Raw genomic sequence first — 21,977 nt, 5'->3', positions numbered from 1 at the left:
TCAACACAAGACACCTTTTACAACCATTTATTTATTTATTTATTCTGCAATATTTTCTCATGTGCCTCAAACAACTGTATTGTGTCCCTGGAGCTGACTTCACCCTCACTTACCTCCATTAACGTTTCTCTGAGGTTGAGCCGCTTCTCAATGAGCTGCCCGTGCTCTTTAAGGAACGTACAGAGGAACAGACTGAGGTTCTGAATGAAGTTCTGCTCGTCATCTTTCCCGTTGGCGTAGGCCAGCCGAATGTTGGTATTCAGAGGCAGCATCTAAACGGATATGGATCATTAGTATCTCTACAATACGAAATGTGAATCGTATCATCAGAGCCTTTTGTTTAACCAACCTGTTTGAGTTGACACATGGTCAGGGTGAAGAGTGTGACAAACTGCTCCTCATACTGGCTAACACTCACACCGGCAATCTCTGTGAGGCACTTCAGTGTCACGTTGCGAAACATGGGTACGTTCAAGAACTGAAAACAATTGAAACAGATGATGTTTAGTTCAGTGTGTGTAACGGAGCAATTACGTTTGGTATTTTTAAGCTTTCTTGCCACAACACGGATTTGGTTTCTTGCCAAATCCATGTTGGAGGATTTCTTTAGCAAACAATTCAGTCTGGCTCAGTTGCACAGCTCAAGTTAACTTGTTAGGTAACATCATATGCATCTGTGTACATACCTTATACACCAATGTGCTGATCAGTTTGGTTTCAAAGATATATCCCAAAGGAATCCAGTTGAGAAAACGTAGGAGCGTCTCCAGAGTTGCGTGGACCAGGGGGGCATTCTGGGAATTTTCCTAAGGTGCAACGAATGAGACGACAATCAGATGAAGGTCAAACTAAAGTGTCAAACAGATGATGAAAACTGTACAATGACGTCAAAAAGGAAGAGATGAGGATTATGCATACCATAACAAACTGGCAGAGCTGGAATATCTGGGAGAATTCATTGCACATGCTGAAAGAAAAGAAGAAACATTATGGAACAAACTGTAAGCATCAAATACATTTAGACTCATCCTGCATTTGAGAGAGATTCAGATAATAATTTATCTTTCAAGAAATCATGCTGAAATTAACCTGTAAAGGTCCAAATTTACTTCATCTCAATGCTTTCTGTAAAAACCGTCTCAACACAATGTGATGGATTGATCACGGTCATCTGCTGAGCTAATCCTGACACATCCTGAGGCGGTTCCTGTGATCAGGTTGTTTTATAGTTGACGGTTGAAAGAAATCAGATTAATTATGACATTTCCTGTCTAGGCTTCTCATATTTTGCCCTGGAGGTCAGTTTTTCTCCTCTGAAGTGTATTAATGTTTTTCAATGTTAGTGGAGGTTGTCATTATTTCAGTGAAGGTAGTTGCCTCTAAAATAAAACACAGCAGGAAAAATCCTAAACTTATGTATCAAAGCATGGAAGATTGTCTTTTTGACTGATGAATCTAATATTCAAAGTGAAACAGTTGCCTTTACGAAGCCTCTGTGACTCAACAAAGGCTGACACAACAGTGTGTAAAACGGTTGTGTTAGCCTAGTCAAATTTAGTGGTGTGGTGGATGTATTAGTTATGAGAATGTTTCTGCTATACAGATCTGCTACTGCACACAATCCACAGAAGAATTATGGAGACATTGGCAATTGCAAGTAGATTCAGACTGTACAGAAGAGGATATCTGATGTGCAGTTGTGTTTTTACATGTGCTAGCTCGGCTTGACTGGGCACATCAGCCCAGACCTTCTCAGGTATCCTGCACAGACTTGAGTAGAGTATCTCAACAAAAACTTGTTTTAACGGGGGGAGAAGGGCGGCCGTCATGGGTTGGACATCACCACAGCCCACTTGGAGGCTGGGCGCGTGCACCATGGCCCCACTCTGCATCAATTGTAAAGCAAATCAGTGCAGCATGGTTTGACTCGGAATGGCCGAAAGAAGAACACATACAAAATATTAACTTTTACAGCTTTACCCTTAGTCAAAAGACTACAAACCCAGTAAGCATCTGAATAAGGAGAGGATAAAAGGAAGTGTTGCTTAACCTGAAAAATACAAATACAGTCAACCGTGGCCAACAAGCGACAATAGACAAAGTTTTCAGACTAACTGGACAGCTTATTTATATTGTTTGTGCAGGCTGTGCACAATGGACTGCACAACTGCCTGTAATTAAGGCAGCACTTAAATGTTGTTTTGTGGTAATAAAAGTGTTAACAACAAGAGGTAAACATCCAGTGCACAGAAAAAGAAGTTTGTAAATTTGTTAGATACAGATCACAGCATTACATCACTGGATCAATGCAGCAATTTTGAAAATGCCAACACACTGACATCATATTTTATGATGCTCTTAAAAGTTCTGGGATAATGTGGACTCTTACATGTTTACAAAGTTACATGTTTTAAAGTACTGACTGTAATGTGAAATTCTACACAAAGTCTGTCTTTTTGAAACACTCACTCTGCAAGCTTGTAGGTCAATTCTACTATATAATTTACATACACCAAAATGTTTTTCAGCAAAGTCTTAAAAACAAGTTCCTGGAGCCTTGTTACAGTCAACAGGATTGTGCTTCCAGAGGTTTATGAACATGCAGCATTGCTGACCTGTCTTTTAAGTGCTTGGCCTTGACCTGGGTCATCTGACCACTGGAGAAGTCGAAGACCTCCTCGCTGAGCAGCTTGAGAATGACCATGTTGTTCTGACAAAGGCTCTCGCTGGTACGACTCGCCCCCACGATGTCGCTGATGAAGGTGGGCCAGTGTTTGGGCCACTCCTGCTTCAGAATCTACGCACACATACAGACACATTTTGGTGTTAGATGGTTCAGAAATGACATTTCCACTGAGGAAGACATGTGATCTGAAAATGAAAAATTGAGAGGAGGAATCTGTGACTCTTGCTAAAAATAACAACTCCTCCTTTAAATCTCAATTCAAGCCTGTGCTCCTGTTTCTGCTTTCTAGCAGAATAGGTTACTGTGATCGTATTGTAGTAAAACAGCTGAAATGTAACATCTGTTAATGGAGGCACATGATACAAGCAAAAGCCCACACTGCCACAAATACAACATATATGTGGACAAACATTTGAAACACAGCCTCGTAAGGACGAGTGGGGAATCTGGAGCTCTATAGTCCCCGAAGGCCAAAACGATGTTAGCTCAGCTGACGCAGGCAGTGACTCATTCTCACTGGCATTAATGCAAAGTCACTCATGTAGCCAGTGAGCCTGTCCCTGATGCTCTCACACACATATATATCAAACGCACACACACATCAAGAAGGTGACAGAAATTCTTTTACATTCAGAAGCAAGATTCAGAATATGGACACCAATAAGTCACTATACTCTAATTTGTCAGTCTCAAGGTCCTTCTGATATCCATCTCAATGACTCAACAGTGTCCTGAAGTGGTCGGCTCTAGTTTGTTGATTAGACAGCACAGGGCAGTGAACAGCTCATTTCTACAGCCTAGTGTTTACAGGATTCAGCGCTCTCCTGTAGTAAGGGTACAATTATCAGTGACACCATTTGTTATATAATATGTTGTTCTGTGCTTGCATTGTGTCTAGGGATGTTACATCCTAATGTTTCCATACAAACAAATACACACCGCTTCTCCTCCTCTCTCTTTCAGACGATCCTCTTTCCAATCATGAGGCCACAGTGACATTTTATAAACACTGGCAGCCTTGCCAAACACATTCAAGGAGAATTCATATGCAATTTTAAAATGCGAGTCCTGAACGTAACTGACAGACAGTTTTAGAGTCAGATAGACCATTTAAGAGTGACATCTTCAGGTTAGAAAGTATCACTACAAAAGCTGAGGGAAGCTTTGAACGCTCAAACCGACCCTGATGATCCTGAAATTCTATTTTAAAAGAAGACTGTCAGCATATCCATCTCTTTTTTATATGCATGTGCTGTGTTTCACATTCAGGTGTGCTAAACTACCTAACATAGAGGAAATGTCAACATTAGAGTTATGAATGTAGTGAAAAGACTATTATTTTTCTCCTGTTAATCACTACATTGCTCTGTACAGACCTCTTCACTGTAGCTACAGAGAGGCTATTAATCCATAATCCACAGCATTAACATTAAATCACTTTTTGAAGGGAGGACAGGATTCCCACAACTTCTTAAACATCAAATTGAAGGACTTTTAAAGTACTTTACAGGCCCAGTACAGCAAGGTTTGAGACATGGGTCAAACCTTGCCAAGGTTTTTCAGCCGATTCCAATAAAAAAAACGTTAAGAAGTAGTTAATAACCTGTAGTTTATGCACACCTGGATCTAAGAAAGGCTAAGATGCAGTGAGCCAAGATGCACGATTTAATATTCTGCAGCTCTAATAAGATTTGTTGTGTCCTCTCTGAACATGCGTTGCCAATTGCAATCGTGATTCTGTGTCTTCCACTGAGACTGTAAAAACATCTCTCTGTTTGTTTATTACTGGTGTATTGCAAACCAACTTTTAAGGTGTAAATGGCCATCTGCTGTATCAGAGTTTGTAAATGCTGCACTTGTTGAGTCAATGAAAGCAATTAGGCTTCATATCACTGACTCTATTTATCTGCTAGAATTTCACCAATACTGATAAAGAGCCAATAATATAAATTTCCCAGTATCGGGCCGATATCGATGCACAATATATATCGGGTTAAAATGGTATCAGTCCGATATATATTGTGCATCCATAATCAAAAGAACTTAAATTTCTACCTGTGTCTATTTATGTCCATTTCCCAAAACTTTCAAGGCCCTGATTTCTTTTCTCAAATTAACACATTTCCAAGGATTTCATGGACCTGCAGAAACCTTGGAACCAAGTCCTGGTTTATTTTAAGTCTCTCAAGACAGAAGCCTTCATCCATTTACTATAAATCACGATTGACAGGCATCTAACTCATCTCCATTTTAATCATCTGCATAAACTCTCAGTAACCACACACAACTAACCAACCACCATGACAGCCTTATTGTTGTGTTTTGTTTAATACACTTTGTAATACAAGCTAAGACCATTTCAGTCTTCAGTAGGACCAGATATTGTACTATATAGTGCACTCTGTTTCAGTAAGTGCCTTAGTACTCGTTGGTGGCTTTCAATTGTCCTCAGCAATGAGTCAGATATGAGTAGCTGGCTAGAACTGAGTTTCTGCTCCGGTGTGCTCTCTTGCTGTCAATGTGGATAACTTCAATGAAACTGTTTGCTGCCACTTCTTTGTGCCTCTCCACAATTCACTCACATGCAACAATGTGGAGTTGTGGAAAACATCCCAGTATTTCAACAGAAGACAATGACAGCAGGGGTACCAACAATGATGGGTTACAATAATGATTAGGCTTCAAATAGATCAATTTAAAACACTTGCAGACTGGCTTTAGGTAACTCCAACAGAAATACAAAAACATTTATAATTCTAAACTTCACAGTGAAACTGACAGTGTAATCACAATCAACTTGGCCAGGTATGTGTACACACACAAGGATTTCAATATACTTACACAGGAATAGACATTACAGCTAAAATGGGGTTCATAATGTGGGTAGGAACATCTAAAACCTAGGTCTTAGGCTTTATTAAGGCAGAAAGCCTCTGCTTAATGCCGTATTGACAAAGATCAAGTGCTTTTACTTTGTATCCTGTTTGCATTTAAAGTTTCTCATGCTTCAGTTGTCAGTGTGTCTGAAGAGAGTAAAAAGAAATGCACCACATCCAACGCTTTCAGGCTTTTAAGCACACTCAATGCAACAATGTAAAAGCACATTGTTAAAAACGATGTTTGAAGTTTGAAGAAGAGAGAAACGTTTTGACTATTCTGTCGTCTTAAGGTTTTGCAGCAACATTGGTTCTGAGCTTTGAAAAGAGCGGAGATAAGGTTCCAAAAGGAGGTAAAATAGTTCATTCATTGACTTGTCGTTAGTACTGACGGCTTACCTGAACAAGGATCATGTTCAGCTTTCCAATGTAGACCTTTTCTTTCTATTAAGAAAACAAAAGAGAACAAAAACAGACAGAGAAATGAGTGCCAGTCACACAGTCTACGTTTCATCACATCATTAAACTTGGAAGATGGAAAAACATTTTGAAATCTAATACAATAAAACTATCAAAATGAAAGGTTAGCGGTCACAAATCAAACAGCGAGACAATTAAGGATGGTATGACAAAAAAAACAATGACAACAATATAATTAAGAGTTAAACAATCACTTCTGAAAGGAGGCTTTAGGACTGGTTAATTAAATAAATAAAATTTGTCATAAATCTAATGTTTCATAGAATCAAAGCCTTTAGTAAAAGTGAGTAATTAAACTACACAAGTATGATAGTTTATATCACACTGCAACAAATTATGGTTTTCATTTATAGAATCCTTGCACCTGAACGTGAAACCTCAATTCAACCCAATTACTGTTCAGACAAGACAGTATGGTCAACTTGTTTCAATTAATCCAAATAACTTCAGAAAAGTCTGTCCAGTTGGGTTTAATGTGCAGAGTTGTAATCACGTGAAACATGTCTGGAGCGCTGCTTTCTCAGCATGAGGTTGGTTATCAGTTACTAATGTTCAAGTGGTAGTGTATCAGTTAGAGACAGACAGAGGTTTGATTTTAACCCTAACCCTTTTCAAGGTTACCTTTGCCGGCTAAACTCTAGTCAAAAACAAACATGTTTGCCTAATAATATTTAACTGGTAATAAACAGTGTCCACTGTTTAGTTTTTAAAGGTACATTTTAAGTTTAATTTTCTTTCAGTTTCACTTTTGTATTTATCAGCAGCGACAGTGGGGCTGGTATCGTTTTCACCATGGGTGTGTATGTGTGTGTGAGTAATAATGGAAAAATGTGGTTCTTGCACCACCTTTACTACTTTAACACCAAAAATGGCATGTGTATGCAGATTTTTTTAAAGCATGAGTAAACACGCTAAAAATAGGCAATTGACAAATGTTGTTTTTTTTGTGCGTGTCACATTTGTCATCATGAATAACAGGGACAAGTAGAAAGCGGCAGATTATATAGCGCAGATCATACTACATCCAGACAATAATAAACTTGTTTTGAGAAGTCTTACTGACATTCTGAATTAGACGCATAATTTTTTCTAGAGCTGATAACAGAAGTTGCGAAAGAGTGAGACATCTTGCTTCTTTCTCATCTCTGTTAACAGTTGCACATGTGCAGTATCGATCAGGCAGCTGGCAGCAAGGCTCAGTTATTATTGACATGAACGCCCCATAACAGTTGTCGCTTTTTAGGTATCTTTCAAACTCAGCACTGAACGAGCGCTGCCTGAACGGAGACAGATGTGAAAGTATTAACAAGCCAAGGCCCTTAAGAAAATTATCTTGTCCACCCCGGTGCTGTGTTTTCATTACAGCCAATTGAAGCTTGTGCCACCTGACACCTGTGACTACTTGGAGTTACAACTCAATTAACTTGGGAGTTAATGCCGATTGTACCCATTCACATTGAAGACATAAGCCAGATGTTAGCAGGTGTAAGGGGTACTATTGTAGCGAGTACTACCAAAGAAGAAGGCATAATTTGACATGTGTCGATGGGTGTCACAGCTGGTGTGATGCCATTGCATGACAGTCTCTAGTTTTACACTAGTGTGAGTACTTTAGCTAATATTTTGTCTTCTGTGCTGGTATTCGTTACCTGTAAAAGTACTGCTATTTAATAGGTAATAAGATTCAATTGTAATTTGTCACTTGAGTTAGGCTGTGCAGCTCCATACACACATAAACAACCAGGCCTAACAGCCTAACAAAGTGACTTTCTGAAAGCTGCTGTAACCACTAATGGATTTGAATTTCAATATATTTCATTTTATTTTGAAGCTATATCACGTTAGACAGAAAATCAGAGACATCAATCAGAAAGAGGCGAAAGATTTTTTAGGGATGAGTTGAATCCCTACAGTTTAGCATGTTAGTTTAGTACAGGAGAGTCAAATGCTGTGCTCTCTGGAGAAAAGGCACAAAAAGATGCCGCAAGTGTAGCTTAAACACAATCTTAACAACTCAACCCTCTGGTTGTTGGTGTGATCAAGTTCGTTAAAAACACTTGCAAAAGCAGCTGAAGTCACCGTCTTTGGTCTGGACAACACAGCACTATGGTTACCAGCATTACTCATGGCTGTCCTACGATTGGCTCGGAGAACTGACTGCTAACATGCTGCTCTGATGCACCATAAACATAAAATCACAAAGGAGATTCACTTCCATTTTTAAGAAATAGCCGTCAGTGTCAAAAGCCAGCAGAAAGTAAAATTTTAGACCACATCAGTGCACAAGTTAGAATTGTTTTGCCAACTTTCTCCGTTAAAGTTGAAGTCCTCATCTAATGCCCCCCATGTAAATTACAGTCAGATTTTACTCACCTCCACATTTGATGCATCTGATGAAGTCTTGATAATGAGACCAACAACATATTTTTTAATACCTGGCAAACACACAAATATCAGAAGAACACTGTTAGCATGCACCAATACAATATGTTAATGTAAATACATCCTAACATGAGCAAGCTGCCTGGAGCAGGTTACTCAGTAACCCTAACACGGTCTGTTGGCTCATAACTAGCTGAATCTGACTATCTTATCCCAGTACATTTATACTTCCATTTACATAAACTTGCAAAGCCTGCCGATAAACACATGGATGTGGGCTGCAGCTGCCGCTGAACTTCTACAGGGCAAAAGTTTTGGTCAGTTCAGTGGAAGCTACATTTCCCCACGTGTTTTTATAGACAGACAAAATTGTCAACGTGAGCAGAGCATCTTCAAAAATGTGTTTTCAGCTCCCTCGCATTTCTTTCTATACTGTATACTCAATTCTGAGAATCGTGTGCTGCGGTGTAGTGAGCGGAGCCGAAAACAAGGAAATACTCTGACACAAGGGGGAAAAGACATACTTGCCGGTCGCCCTGCACTGGGTTTGCCACTTGAACAAAATTCAGGCATCTACGGTCAGAAGCAGGGAAGTCTTAGTTCAATGGAAAAAATTAATTTTTGAGCAAAATTATAGAAGAATGGAGGGAGGCAGAATCAGCTGATTTGCACTTAGACCATTATCAAATTGTATCATTAAAATCAAAAAAAATATTGGGTGGTAATAAAGGACAATAAATTTTATTTAAAAAAGATAACAAGAAGTTGTGTTGAGATAAGGTGGAATTTGCAATTAGGCAATAGTGTAAAAATGTAAAACATTTTTGTCATAACCATATGAAATTAATTAAATAAATAGTAGAATTTGATACTTCATGTCCATAGTAATTATTAATAAAAAATCTAATGTGTAAGATTTGAAAATTAGTGATCTTGGCAACTCGTGGCGGTATTTTGAGAAAAGACACTGTGGCAGGGATTAATCCATGCCAGTAACTTGCCTCTCTTACTCCTATGGGTACAATAAGATGAATGGGCTGAAACAATAAAACACTGTGATTGTCCCATTTTCCTTCAAACATAAAATATATACCATACTGTCACACAAAAACAAATCACATACAGCTTTAAAGCAATGTAAACAAGTGCTGTGATAACTTTAACTAAAGCTCCTCTACTTCTTCACAAAGCTTTAAAATCAGTGCTGGGGTGTTTTGTTTGTTTCTTTTAGAAAACAGCTGCTTCAGTTCAGAATCCAACCTGGCTTGCAGCGACCAGTGCAAGCCAGTCAAGCAGAAAACAAACCAGCATGCTTAGAGGAGGAACAGTCCTCAACTTGGCAACGGCACGTCACAACATTTAAAAAGGCAGTAACACTGAGAGAAAAAAATGTTGTGAATTATGCCACAAAATCAAGTGTTACCTTCACACTGGTTCCTGGGAAGAATCTTCCATCTTGTTTTGATAACCGTTTCCAGAATCTGAAGAGCATAGTACTGTAACATGCAAGGAGGGAGAAGCATTAGGATGAAGCTATTATGAGAACACTCAACAACAAGCATTGTGTAATTATAATACGAACCAAAAACAGTATGAAGTGGACCAGCCTGTGATAACTTGCATTTCTAAATTGGATTGGACTGAACCACATCTTTCATGCAGATTTTGTAGTATGCAGAAGTAGTTTTGTTTTTTAAATCTCTATAAGCAGCAATAAGCTGGAACACTGCAGAAGTCCTGCTGTTTCTCCCAGCATCACACCAGACAGCAATCCATTAACCAGCTTTGGCTCTGATTGCTCCAAGGGTGAGTCTAATAGTCTAGAAGACACAACAAGGTCTACGATAAATGTTCTTTTGCCGATGCTACAAACAGTGTGTAGGGTTGGGCATCGAGAACGTCTTTCTTTTGAATTGGAGCTGGTTGTGAATTTGTTAAGAAAAATCTGAATTGGATTTAAGTCTCTTGCAAGCAAATTTTGAACTTTGCGTCCGACTACCTTACCAGTTGCATATGTGTCAACACGCGCACACACACACGTGCACTCACTCTCTCTCTCACACACACACACACACACGCGCGCACACACACACGCTTAGAGTGGTGCTGACCAATAAATTGTATTTGCATCGTCATCGCAATATGAACATGCGCAATAAACATGTCACAAAAGACTGCCTGAAACGCAATCAATTAAAAATAATAATAATCATTTTATCAACACACACCATGCACACACAGCATGAGAACATTTGACCTATCAGATGGAGCCCTTGATACATGGGCCATGCATTCACACCACTTTGGCTAATCAGATGAAGCCCCCACCAGCCATCAGCTGCCCTCAAATTAATTGGTGTCAATTTGGTGGCGAGTCTGAGGTTAGCTAGCATGATGGCTGAGGAAGGAGAGAAGAGCATCGCAGATTATCCTCATATCGTGCAGGCCTAGATTATAGTAAGACAGACTTGAGTTTGAGCTCAAGAGTGGTGCTAGCTTTAAAAAAAAGACAGTAGAGATACAATGAAATGTAATCACAGCTCTAAATAAGTTCATGCAAGGCAAACCCTGTGAGTATCATGACGAAGCATATACTTCCGAATTTGGTGTAAGACCTCAATTGCCCCAACTTTAGCCCTTCATAAGAGAAATGACACTCCCCTCATTGATTTGAATGGAAAAACTTTGTTAATGCGGCAGGGGTGCCAATGCAGAGGACTTCAGAAAAAAAAACTCTGGGTCACCCCACAATAACATTAAACTTGGCTCAACTTCTGCTGCGACATCATCCAGTAAAGGTGCTGCAGTCAGTCACATATGTGCAAAGGCATGTTCCTTGTAGATTAGTTTGTAATATCAATTCCTTGTTTCTAAAGAACATTGCTGCAAAGATTTAATGATTGCAGAGGTGCTACCTTTCCTCCCTCATCCTGTAGACCCATGTGCAGTCTGATAGGCTTTCTATTACTCAAACTAGACCCCCAGGGTCGTATTTTATGGTCTCACCAGTACCTGAAGCAACTGCGTTTTTTTTTTTAATGCATGGCTGTTACTTGTCTAAACACCAACTAAGAATGCAGCAATTTCAGCGCCTTCAGTTGTAGTTATAATGCCCCAGAATCAACTAACACGACCCTATCTACCGATCCTTTTCGTTTATCAAGTAGTTTTTTATGGCAGTCTAAAATCTGTTGAAAATAAAGGTTTCTTTGGTTAGTTGGCTTCTTTTATTACTCAAACAACATGCCAAGTACTGAACGAGCACTTAATAAGTACCAGAGTCGATTAGCAGAATCCAAACCAATAAAATCTCATCGATACCCAACCCTAAACCATGTGAGTCAATTTTCCCAACATAATATATAGATTGTGGCTCAAGTCTAAAGCAAGCCAAAATAAGATCCCATTAACTGGTGTGTCATAAGGAACAGCAAGACCAACCACAGGTTATGCCTTGAATTAATTTCTGATTGCTGAATAGTGAAGCATGAAGAAAAAAACAAAACAAAAAACATTTTATTTCATTCGTTTCTGATCTAGTGTTACTTCAACTGACTGTTTCAGCTGTAGGGATCATCAATTCAGGAGCACAACGATTCCCAAAAAAATGAATGACATGTAGTATAGGATGTTATTAAAGCAGGATTAACAATGAGCTACAGACAATGGGTGCTGGAAGATTAAAGGTGAAATCTCTTTACAGGCACACTGACTGTGCACCATTGCCAGGTGTCACTTGGAGTGCTGCACACATTTCTGGCGTGTTTTGTTTCACCTTTAACTTGCCACACTTCGCACAAATCACCACAGGAGGTAAGAAGAGAGAAATTATCAGCAGTTAACCTGCCAGATGAATCTGTTTAGCTGGCAAAAGCACATTATTGAAGGGTCTGGGCTGAAGAACTGAGGGGAACAGAGGGAAGAAGAGGAGGAGGATGCACTGTAAAAGGAGAGAAAGGTGGGGCGGGAACAGAGCCATGATCCCTACAGGTGAAATTAAGCCATCAACAGATTGTCTGTCTACAATGGATCCTACTGACTGCAGCCTGCACCCTCCCTCTGTCCAATGAAACAGATGCAATAGAAACGCATGAACAGAATTCAGTCAAAGGGAATTTAAAAAGGGTAGACCTTGTGGAGGCCTGCCGTCAAAGCCTAGCTGTGTCATGAGGCACAGGATGACACACCCCTTTTCTTCCTATTACAAGCCATAAACATAATGGAACATTGTGATTAATATCAAATAGTCACAGCTTGAATTCATTACATTTTTTTCAAATATAACAGTAGTTACTAAGAAAAAGCCAAATGCTCAAAGTGCTCCAAAATTATGCACTTTTTAAAACTAATGAAACAAGATAAATGTAGAATTCAAGAGGTGTTTACCTTTTGTTCCCTCTTTTCCTCTAATGACCCTATTTTTTGTCAAATTACAAATTTAAAACTAGAAAAAAGTACTGTTGATACATAAACTTAGACATTAGTAATGAATGTCAGTGTTAAAAGCAATCTTACAGGCAAGCAAAAAAGAAAAAGGCAAATTTCATATTGTGTACTTTGAGGAAGTTTTGGGTGCATTGCACTTACTACTCAGTGCATAGAATCATTTTCCATTATGAATGTTAGATTTATGGGTTAGGCTTGATTATTTTAAGTTTCATAGTCAATTTTGTGTTGTTAGGATTGTGAATCCTTGAAATGGTCTGAAGACTGAATCACTGGTTTCACTATTCATGGGCAGTTTGCTTTATCGGCTGCACAGGAGGGGCACAATGTAAACTTAACTGTACACATACTGTAAGGCACAACCCCGACTGAGGACATGATAGAACAGATGAACGGAGGTATGGATGTTAATGATTTATCGATAATCGATTTATACCTGTTATCAATTTGATAAATAAAGAAGATATTAACTGATAATCAATATAACTACAATAACTGGTCAGAGGGCATGCTGTGGGCACAGCACCAGTTTTATTTATGACAGGAAACAGTAGGGTGACATATATTGCTGACCTTGATGACGTGCTGCAAGAGTTCCCTCAGACAAAATGCTATTGCCTGCAGCTCAATTTACTGCAATTTTTTTATTATCATTACACTTTAACTCACTGAATCTTGCAACACTGATGCGCCAAATCCAAGTTACAGTTACAGTAACAGTAACGGTTATGCCAATGTTTCTAACTAGTAAGGGGATGGAGGCAGCCCACTCTACTTTTCTACTTGACGCAGATCCAAAAATGTTTGGACTTGTCCTGCATTTTTAGTCCTGTGTAATTCATTTGCAGTGAAGCCTGCAGGTTGTACAAAAATATGTTTAAACTTTTAAGATTTTGCATGGCAATTTGCTGAAAATAGGAGCAACAATTTTATAATTTATGATACGACTACCTTATTTACTAGATTGTGCCCATTGCAAATATTTAAATAATTAACGTTTTCTTGATGACTGATCAAAATGTACATTTGTAGAGGGAGCAGTGAAACACAGAGCAGCGTTGCTGCTGACACTATATTTATCTGGTATGTTCTGATCCAACAGAATTCATTTTATCAGAAGCCGGAGGTCCTGCATAGCTCTAGAGTTAGGGCATAGTACAAATACCACCGGGACTGTGTATTCAACTTCTGTTGGGTCCACTTGCACCGACAATATGCACTCACAGTACATAAAGCTGCTTTCAATGAAAATATCCATTAAATAGCACATTTTATATAATTTAAAGCATGTTGTCAGTAACCCATTGTGGCCCGCTTTTGTTTTTTATATTGCAAATTGTATTTGTGATAGAATACACTTCCTCAAAGCACAAGTCAGTGTCTTTCCATCAATGCTTTTTGGACTAGAGTTGGCTTACTTTGGTGTTCATGTTCTGGGAGAACTCGAGGATGGTGTCCACTCTCGTCCATGCATCTGGGTGCTCTTTTAAGTGTGTTAACACTTCTTGTGCCATTCTTTGCTGTAATAAAAAATATGAATGACACGTTAGATTTAACACTGAGGTAACATAAAGACACTTGCAAATGCATTTAAAAACAGAGCAACAGTAGTTTGTAGGCTGGTCTGTGCTGTAACTACCAGGTTGTTACTCCTAGAGGCTGTTCACATTTGGTATCAACATTCATCCTGAGTGATCTGATCACAAGTGGACAGTTTCATGCCTGTCAGTTCACCCCCGGCATTAACATGCGTCTCGACACTAGTCTTGAGTAACTAGTTGTGACCGGATCTCACTTTCCCGCTCTATATGCAAATATACACATACACTGATGGAACAAGCAGATGCAGTGTTTTTTACACAAGGAAAGAAATATCTTCATGTTTAGCGTTTGTCGAATTAAGAAGAAAGACCAAACAGTGTGTTGTTGACCGCATTTCACAACGTTTATAATGTTCCTCCTAACTCAGCAACTCACAAAATTGAGTGATTTTTTAAAGGGAGTCCGAGGACTTTCTCCACAGGCATCAAAGTTGCCTAAATTGGTTACTGTTGACTGTATTTGTAAAAAATTTGACGTGTTTACGGTTTATAAAATGTTGTGTTTTTTTAATAAATTTTGTCTGAATGATGAAATCGGTTGAAACAGTGTGTTCGGATAGCTGTTGGGAAGAAAGAGGCGCTATAGACATGGAAACAGACAAGCTGGTACAGCGACGCCACTGCAAACTGACACTTTTACAAGGGAAAAAACAACTTAATGTTCTGCATTTAACGGCCAGTTTATAAGAAACAAAGCAATGTTTTACAGAGTTTGTTAAGTTTCTCCTCACTTAACAACTCTTAGGGGGGTATTGCGGTTACGAATTCAACGGTTAGTTAAACAGTGTTTTCACAAACATCTGCTGCCAACTCTGGCAGGCTAAGAGAGCCCAAACATGTAGCTTGCATTACAGTGAATCACGTGAAAATCGGACAGCGCGTAATCCATTCTGCCTATCCTTGTGGCTTCTTGTTGTTGTGCGGAGGACATCAGTTGAGTAGGTGGTCCTTCACTGTGGCCCAGGACACTTGTGAGTACATACACTGCTTAAAGAATGCGGTCACATGTGGCCCAGGCCGCCTCTGAATGTGGTCTGAGTGATCGAATCTCAAATGAGTCCTCAATGCGTCTTGGGGGCATTCACACCTGTACTTAGAGCTGTCCACTTGTGATCAGATCACTCGGGGCACATACTAATACAAGGACTGAACAGCCTACTTGACAGATTTAGATAAAGAGGACTTATGGCATAAAATACTTGTTAGTCAAAAAGTATAAACATGGTAGACACAACAACATACTTTCAGATGGCCTATAAAGCATTTGTACATGCTTCACAACGTACCTGTGGTCCCACCCCATGATATAGACAGTTCACCACATTATCCAGCAGGTTGATATCCAGTTTCTGGTTGAAGTCCAGCAGCTGCTGTGCTGCATGGTCTGCTAACATTGTCATAATTGCTGGCATAGAGCTCTGCAACAAGGACAGCAGAGGGAGGGGTTGTGAGTGCACAAAACACATTCAACAGGCAAAGTCATGTGAACTGTGTGTTTAGAAACAATTCCCAACAGCTGACCACTAAAACAAAAAATCCCCCTAGATCCACCAGTGAGCTGTCATTTTAAGAAGTGAAGCACATGGTGTCACAAGCCTGTCACTGTTCAAAAAGGTATACAAAGGAAAGGAAAGCTTTGTCAGTTCAGCTGAATACTTTGGACACGGTGCTCTGGCCTACCCCAGGAGTCGAGACTTTCAAAGACAAATTAACGTAATTATCACAACCAGTGGCTGGTAACACCAGACTGTGACAGTACAAATGTGCAAAACATCACGTTTCCTTAATTCATTGGTAGCAGGAGGGCTTTTACCAGACTGGCACCACACTATCTTGCAGAAATAGGTTAATATTGATTTGAAAACAGCTGAGTACACCATTTATATTACCCAAGTCAATGACATTCCCCGTTGGCTTAAACAAACAATAGATTCAACTAAGAAATAAGCGGGTTGGGGAGATCAGTCCGTCCATATTGCCTACTCTGATCTACTAATCAAGCACTTCTTTCTGCGACCATATTAAGAAGGTTATCCGACCCACGTGCCGGATATACTAGGCGACGTCACGTTGTTTACATCTGCAAGTGACGGAGCTCACTCCTCCAAACACCGACCGCAACACAAGGAGCGAGCAGCCGTCGTTTGAAAGAAAAAACATGAATAATGAATGCAGCTTACAACTATGTTGACAGCTGACCTGCGGTACCTATAACGTCGCTAACGTAAACAGCATGCACGCGGAGCTAGCGCACCTCATAAACATGCTAAGATTCGCTAGCCGTTACGCCGTATTCCTAGCTAGCTGTTAGCAGTGTGTCGCACAAACAGTTCACATGTGGTCCTTCAGCGCCGATTACAACCACTCCCACCGAGGATACCAGCCCATACATGCATTTTACTCACTGTCATTTAGCAACGCTGTTTAGGGAAGTTGACGCTTCGTGTTGCGGCTACGCTCAAGAAAGACTGGCAGCGGTTTGCCCCCAACGGTGGCATTCACAAACGCTTTACATTACGCAGAGATAAAGTTAACAGTGGCCACTGCTAAGTACCTAGCAACATCAACTTGACATCCGCTCACATCACGCACACGAGTGATGCTGCTGTGGTGGGAGAGGCACGGATTTAGTCACACAGCGTTTGGCTACTTATTCATCTGCAGTGTCGCACGTAACCTTACTAGATGCAGCTTCGGTTACTTATACATTTAGTTCCGCTAAGTTAAAGCACTTTCTCTTGACAGCCATCGTTAGCTAATCCTTGTAAAGTGGCCAGAGCTAGCTAGCGGACAGTCGAAGGCTATTTCGTGATCCCCACTGATGCTATTACATTCTGAATTAGCGTGCCTTTCTCAGGAGCACTGTGGCAGGCTATGCACACTACAAGATAGCGTAACTTAATACCCACAGTATAGAAAAATGCATTTTATTTCCGTCACAGGTAAAGCCAAGAAACATTCATCACAGCATGGCAGGTTTTGCACTTCACTCCAGTTACCTACCTAAAGTCCGAGGCTCTGACTGAAAAGAGTGGCGTTTGCCAAGGAAGCTACAAGATATAGTGAGTACTTCAGTATCACTGTTGATTAGAAAGGATTTCCTATTTCTGCAGCGTTGACTATCTCCAGCTCCAGCAGTGAGTGAGTGATGTCTGGCTGGTAAGAACCACTGATGTGGATCCCAAAACTACTATCACGGCAAACCCAGCAATATGTCACTCCGATACATTTTACGAAACAAAGTAAACCTTGATTCACTAATTAATTCGTTACTCTAATAATTTTCCAGCGGGGCGGTGTAGAGGTTGTGTGCCTGCGCCTCCTCTCCTCTCTCAAGCAACTAACTCGCAACCGGTTGAAACCGGTTCAGACTGGGAGATTCCATCTCGGTTTAGTTTTCAGCCGATGGCGCCGCGTAAAGTTTGGACTGGGTTCACGCCCACCGCGCGCTGTGATTGGCCGCGGATTCGACGGAGACTTCCTCGTTGACGCGCCATTGGACGAGCGGCCTGTCTGTTTATTTCAATTCGCTCAAGCGCCCACGCGACTACTCCGCCCGGAGAGAAAAAGAGGGCAGACTCCCATGCAGAGTGGACTTGTACATGACTCCGCTTATCAGAATAGCGAATAAGTAAGCGACCCGCTGTTTTATTGCTATTCCTTGCGGGTCAAGTTATACATTACCTTCATTAATGTAAATGCCGAGTGGCACTCATGCACGTGCGTACATTACGAGGCATAAAACTAATGCTTTTGTATCCACTTAAGACTCTCTGTAAAGCTTCACCTACTTTTAACTGTGCTACACCCCGAAAACAAATCGGCCGCGGGCATGCAGGTACACTTTTGAGCTGAATGATGTGATGAACCGCAAGTACCATTCATTTGCCTGTTGCTTGTAAGCTGGTAATTTTCCACCAGCCACGAGTGGGAGTGGTTACATGATCATGAACGCACGGGGTTAGAAAAACGACCTGGAGGAGAATCTGTTTCCCGAATGGGCGACAGTAACAAAGTGAGCGCCGGACTTTCATAAATGTGGTGTCAAGTGACAGAGGAGGCACACAAATTGTGGGAGAATTGTGTTTATTGTGCTAATTGAGGGCAGTGTACAGTGTGCACCGCTGTCAATTGAGGATGCAAACATGACAGCGTTTTTTTTTTCTCTCTCTCTCTCCTTTGTGGTCACGTGGTCCAGCGCGCTACTTGATGGAAAAATACTGGATTTGGTGTGTAGTGGAGACAGTACACAACCCAGTAAAGTCATTCAGGAAGGATTTTTCGAAGGGCGTTTGAGTCTTTACCCAGCAACACTGTCTGCCACTCATTTCTTTATGTCTCGATCGGCGACCCCCATAGAAACACGTACGAATCGTTCATGATATTTTGAAGTGGTGTGCTGCTGAAATGCTGTTTGTGCTAAGTCTCTTAAGCTCTGTTTTCTGTTCTGTTGCATTGAAAAGCAAATGACATTTTGTCCTTTTCATGTTTTGCATATCAGTATGATTGCAACAAAACCTTGTTTGCAGTTGTTGCACATTTTAGTCATTAAAACTAGTGCATTATAATAAATCAACTCAAAGCACATGCTCTAATGCCCACAATGCATTACAAGTTGATTTCTGATTGCCAATGTAGGAATCAGGTGCAGAGTAATCATGCCTTTCTTATGGAATAAAAGTTCCCTATGCATACATGTTTCATCTCAGTGCACTGTTGGTGTGACAGTGTCCTTGGATCAGCCTCGCACCTCAAGACAGTCGGCCTGTATCCGAGCCTTTGTTATTAACAAACACAATTTCAAAGCCCATTATCTGTGTGTTGATTCATGAATGCCATTTGCTTTGCCCTCCATGCCGTCACGTTCCTAGAATCCAACACTCTTGCAAGAAAACACACACTTCAAGACACAAACAGGTCAGCCAACTTTTCAGGAATAGAGAAGTGAGTGTTTTGAAGTTCAGCTTATGACATACAGCATGTGGGATGAGGCATTAAAGGTGCACTGTGTAGTTTTTGGGAAGAAAGAGATAGATCTTCATTGACTGATTTTTATGTCTAAACAAACTCTCTTCATGTTCATGACTGAATAAACAAACTGACCCTAACAGACAACACAATTACATACTGTTTTACTTTGTTTATATTTGGCGGACCCTGCCACCTTTCGAGCTTTGAACAGTGATCTGTGGATCTTATTTTCCTCTGAGAACATCTGGTCTATTCAGTTATGGAAAATATTTCTAAATATTAAAATTCTGAGTTTGAATTTCTTTTTCAAAACTACATAGTGACCCTTTAATATAGGTTCTCACACACACACACACTGTCCTGTGTCCGCTAGATGCTTTAAATATTGTGGTTTACCATTTACATTTTCTGTATGCTCACAGTTGTCCATGCTTGTGATTTTGTCTGTGATATTCGATTTTGCAATAAAAAAAAAACATGCAAGATAGACCTCCATTATGTTTTTATCTAATCTACTGTATAAATAATGTTTTCTCAATGCCCATCCATTTAATCCTAAATGTTCAAACTACATATTATGAATGCAAATAAACATACATCTGCATCCAGTCTAGAGAATGTTGGGTTCAGGTGTGGTCACTCGCAGTGAAGTCATAGTGAGTAAAATAATGTCACAACTCATGTCATTCATAAAAATTGATCTCCATAAAGCCTGAACATCAGCTCTATTTTCAGAGGAGTGATCTGCCTTTCAATCAAAGTAGGCCACACTCTATAAAGTTTACATCAATCAGACATAATTAAAAATAAATGACCATAAAAATCTGTGTTTCATTCAGAGAGATTTTGTTCAACAGGACTCAACTGCCTCCAGGCCCTCACTGTCGACAGCGCTGAGCTGTTAGTGCAGTGCTGGAATTTATTGTTACACATGTGTGAAGTTTGGAGGTAAGCAGCACTCTGTCAGGCGTAGGCTGGTTAAATCTTGTTCTGTCTGGTTAGGGCATGGTAGTGCATTTACATATATTATCATTGCACCACACTAGGGTGCTGACCTCCATGAGGCAATCAGCTAAAAAAACTTGTAATTTGTTGTTCTGGCTCATACTGCTGTTGACCCAGTGCCTGAATGTTCAGTAAATGAGACTTCAACAGTGAAAGGGAAATGAAAATTGGTGCACGGTTTCATTTGTATCGCATAATAACACCATTTCGACACACAACAAAAGTCAACAAGTTAGCTATATTTCAAGGTCTCCCGGACTGTTTAAACAAGTAGAATAATTTTAAGTGCTTATACTTGGTGATAGTTAGTGCAGGAAATAACTTCTGTGAAATAAGGCAAGAATTCTCAGCTGCCCTCTGATGAGCCTGCCACTCCAGTCCATGCTTTAGTCAGGACATTATATCAACAAATAACAGCGCCATCTTCTGCAACTGGAGGTGTATGAAAGCACAGCATTTGTCCTGTGATCATGGAGCTCCCTCTACTGGGGATTTATAAAGGAAACAAATCAACTTAGAGTGAGGCTGCACAATAAGAGCAATATCCAGTTTTGCGAGAAGCTATGTGACAACACAGCATTATAATGAAGTACTGTAGCGCTGCAGAGATGTCCTGGCCAAAATAAGCATTGACTCACTTACATATGCTCTTCATTTCTCTCCCATTAAAAAAAACAATTTGCTAGGGACTTACAGAAGGTGTTACTTCATGCCCCTGTAAACTTGTGACACTTGTATCAGGTTTAAATGAGTACTGAGACACTTATTGCCAAAGGCAAGGTACCATTATTTTGCCTCTAAAAGGATATTAAAGTCTTTCTAAGCCTAAGAGTCATAACGTGTTTGGGTTTACACTCACAAAGAGGCTCGGGGTTTCTGGGTCCAGCAAATTATTTTGGTGGATTTGTCCAATCCAAAATTTAGCCTTTCACCAAACAAAAGCTTAGATTAGTTTAAATTGGTGTGCAGACAGAGAGCCTTGCAGGAACCTGCTATCTATTTGAAAATGTAATACTATATAGTGTTCTGGTTTGCCAGTTTAACAAGCTGTAACTTGCCATACAACATTTTCTGTTCTCCCTTTTCACTCCCTGTGAACTCATTAGCTCATACCAAGTATAGATGTCAGTTCAAGACACATTCTTGACATGTCCTTAGTATTATTTTTCACCCATGACCACATTTTTAGACGATCCTTGAAACTCTTCAGGGGTTAAAATTCACTGTGACCTCTTTTCCTGATCTTGAGATAATACCCTTAATGACTTGACCTATTAAAAAAGAAAGTAAATTTACTAGGCAGTCAAATTTCTACAGACAGATTACAGACAATTAACTGAACCAAGTGAGTCTAATTTATCCGTTACAGTCAAAGCTTTCAGTTGGAACAAAATGATAACAATCATAAATATGTTGCTGAATCTTCCACATGGGAATACGTTTCTGTAAACCATGGAGCTCTTCCAACAACATTGATAATGTTTTTTTTTAAAATAACAAAAAATTCCTGTCCAACTCTGTCTTTACTGA

The 21,977-nt window shown here is 40.0% G+C and overlaps 1 protein-coding gene across 5 annotated transcripts in view; it reads right to left on the bottom strand.

The window, feature by feature from the left end:
* The window catches only part of xpo1b (exportin 1 b), a 28,648-nt gene extending 10,797 nt beyond the window's left edge, over window positions 1-17,851 (bottom strand). Inside the window, exons 1-11 of one of the 5 annotated variants that reach the window (XM_084375086.1) lie at window positions 17,475-17,851; window positions 15,758-15,889; window positions 14,289-14,390; window positions 9,848-9,920; window positions 8,416-8,477; window positions 5,962-6,006; window positions 2,616-2,797; window positions 919-967; window positions 687-806; window positions 350-478; window positions 114-272 (exon numbers count right to left, since the gene is read on the bottom strand). In XM_084375086.1, coding sequence (XP_084231212.1) covers window positions 114-272; window positions 350-478; window positions 687-806; window positions 919-967; window positions 2,616-2,797; window positions 5,962-6,006; window positions 8,416-8,477; window positions 9,848-9,920; window positions 14,289-14,390; window positions 15,758-15,883 — 1,047 coding nt within the window. In that variant the 5' untranslated portion in view covers window positions 15,884-15,889; window positions 17,475-17,851. Of the gene's footprint in view, window positions 1-113; window positions 273-349; window positions 479-686; window positions 807-918; window positions 968-2,615; window positions 2,798-5,961; window positions 6,007-8,415; window positions 8,478-9,847; window positions 9,921-12,555; window positions 12,623-14,288; window positions 14,391-15,757; window positions 15,890-16,360; window positions 16,380-16,876; window positions 16,984-17,474 lie in introns of those variants that run through there. The other 4 variants (XM_084375085.1, XM_084375083.1, XM_084375084.1 and 1 more) reach the window with 4 other exon arrangements.
* Window positions 17,852-21,977: the final 4,126 nt, after the last annotated feature.

This window comes from Pagrus pagrus (genome assembly GCF_965226575.1).
Source record: "Pagrus pagrus genome assembly, chromosome: 15".
Lineage (NCBI taxonomy): Eukaryota > Metazoa > Chordata > Actinopteri > Spariformes > Sparidae > Pagrus > Pagrus pagrus.
The sequence above is the reverse complement of the archived record's forward strand: the minus strand, read 5'-3'. Positions and strand labels throughout refer to the sequence as shown.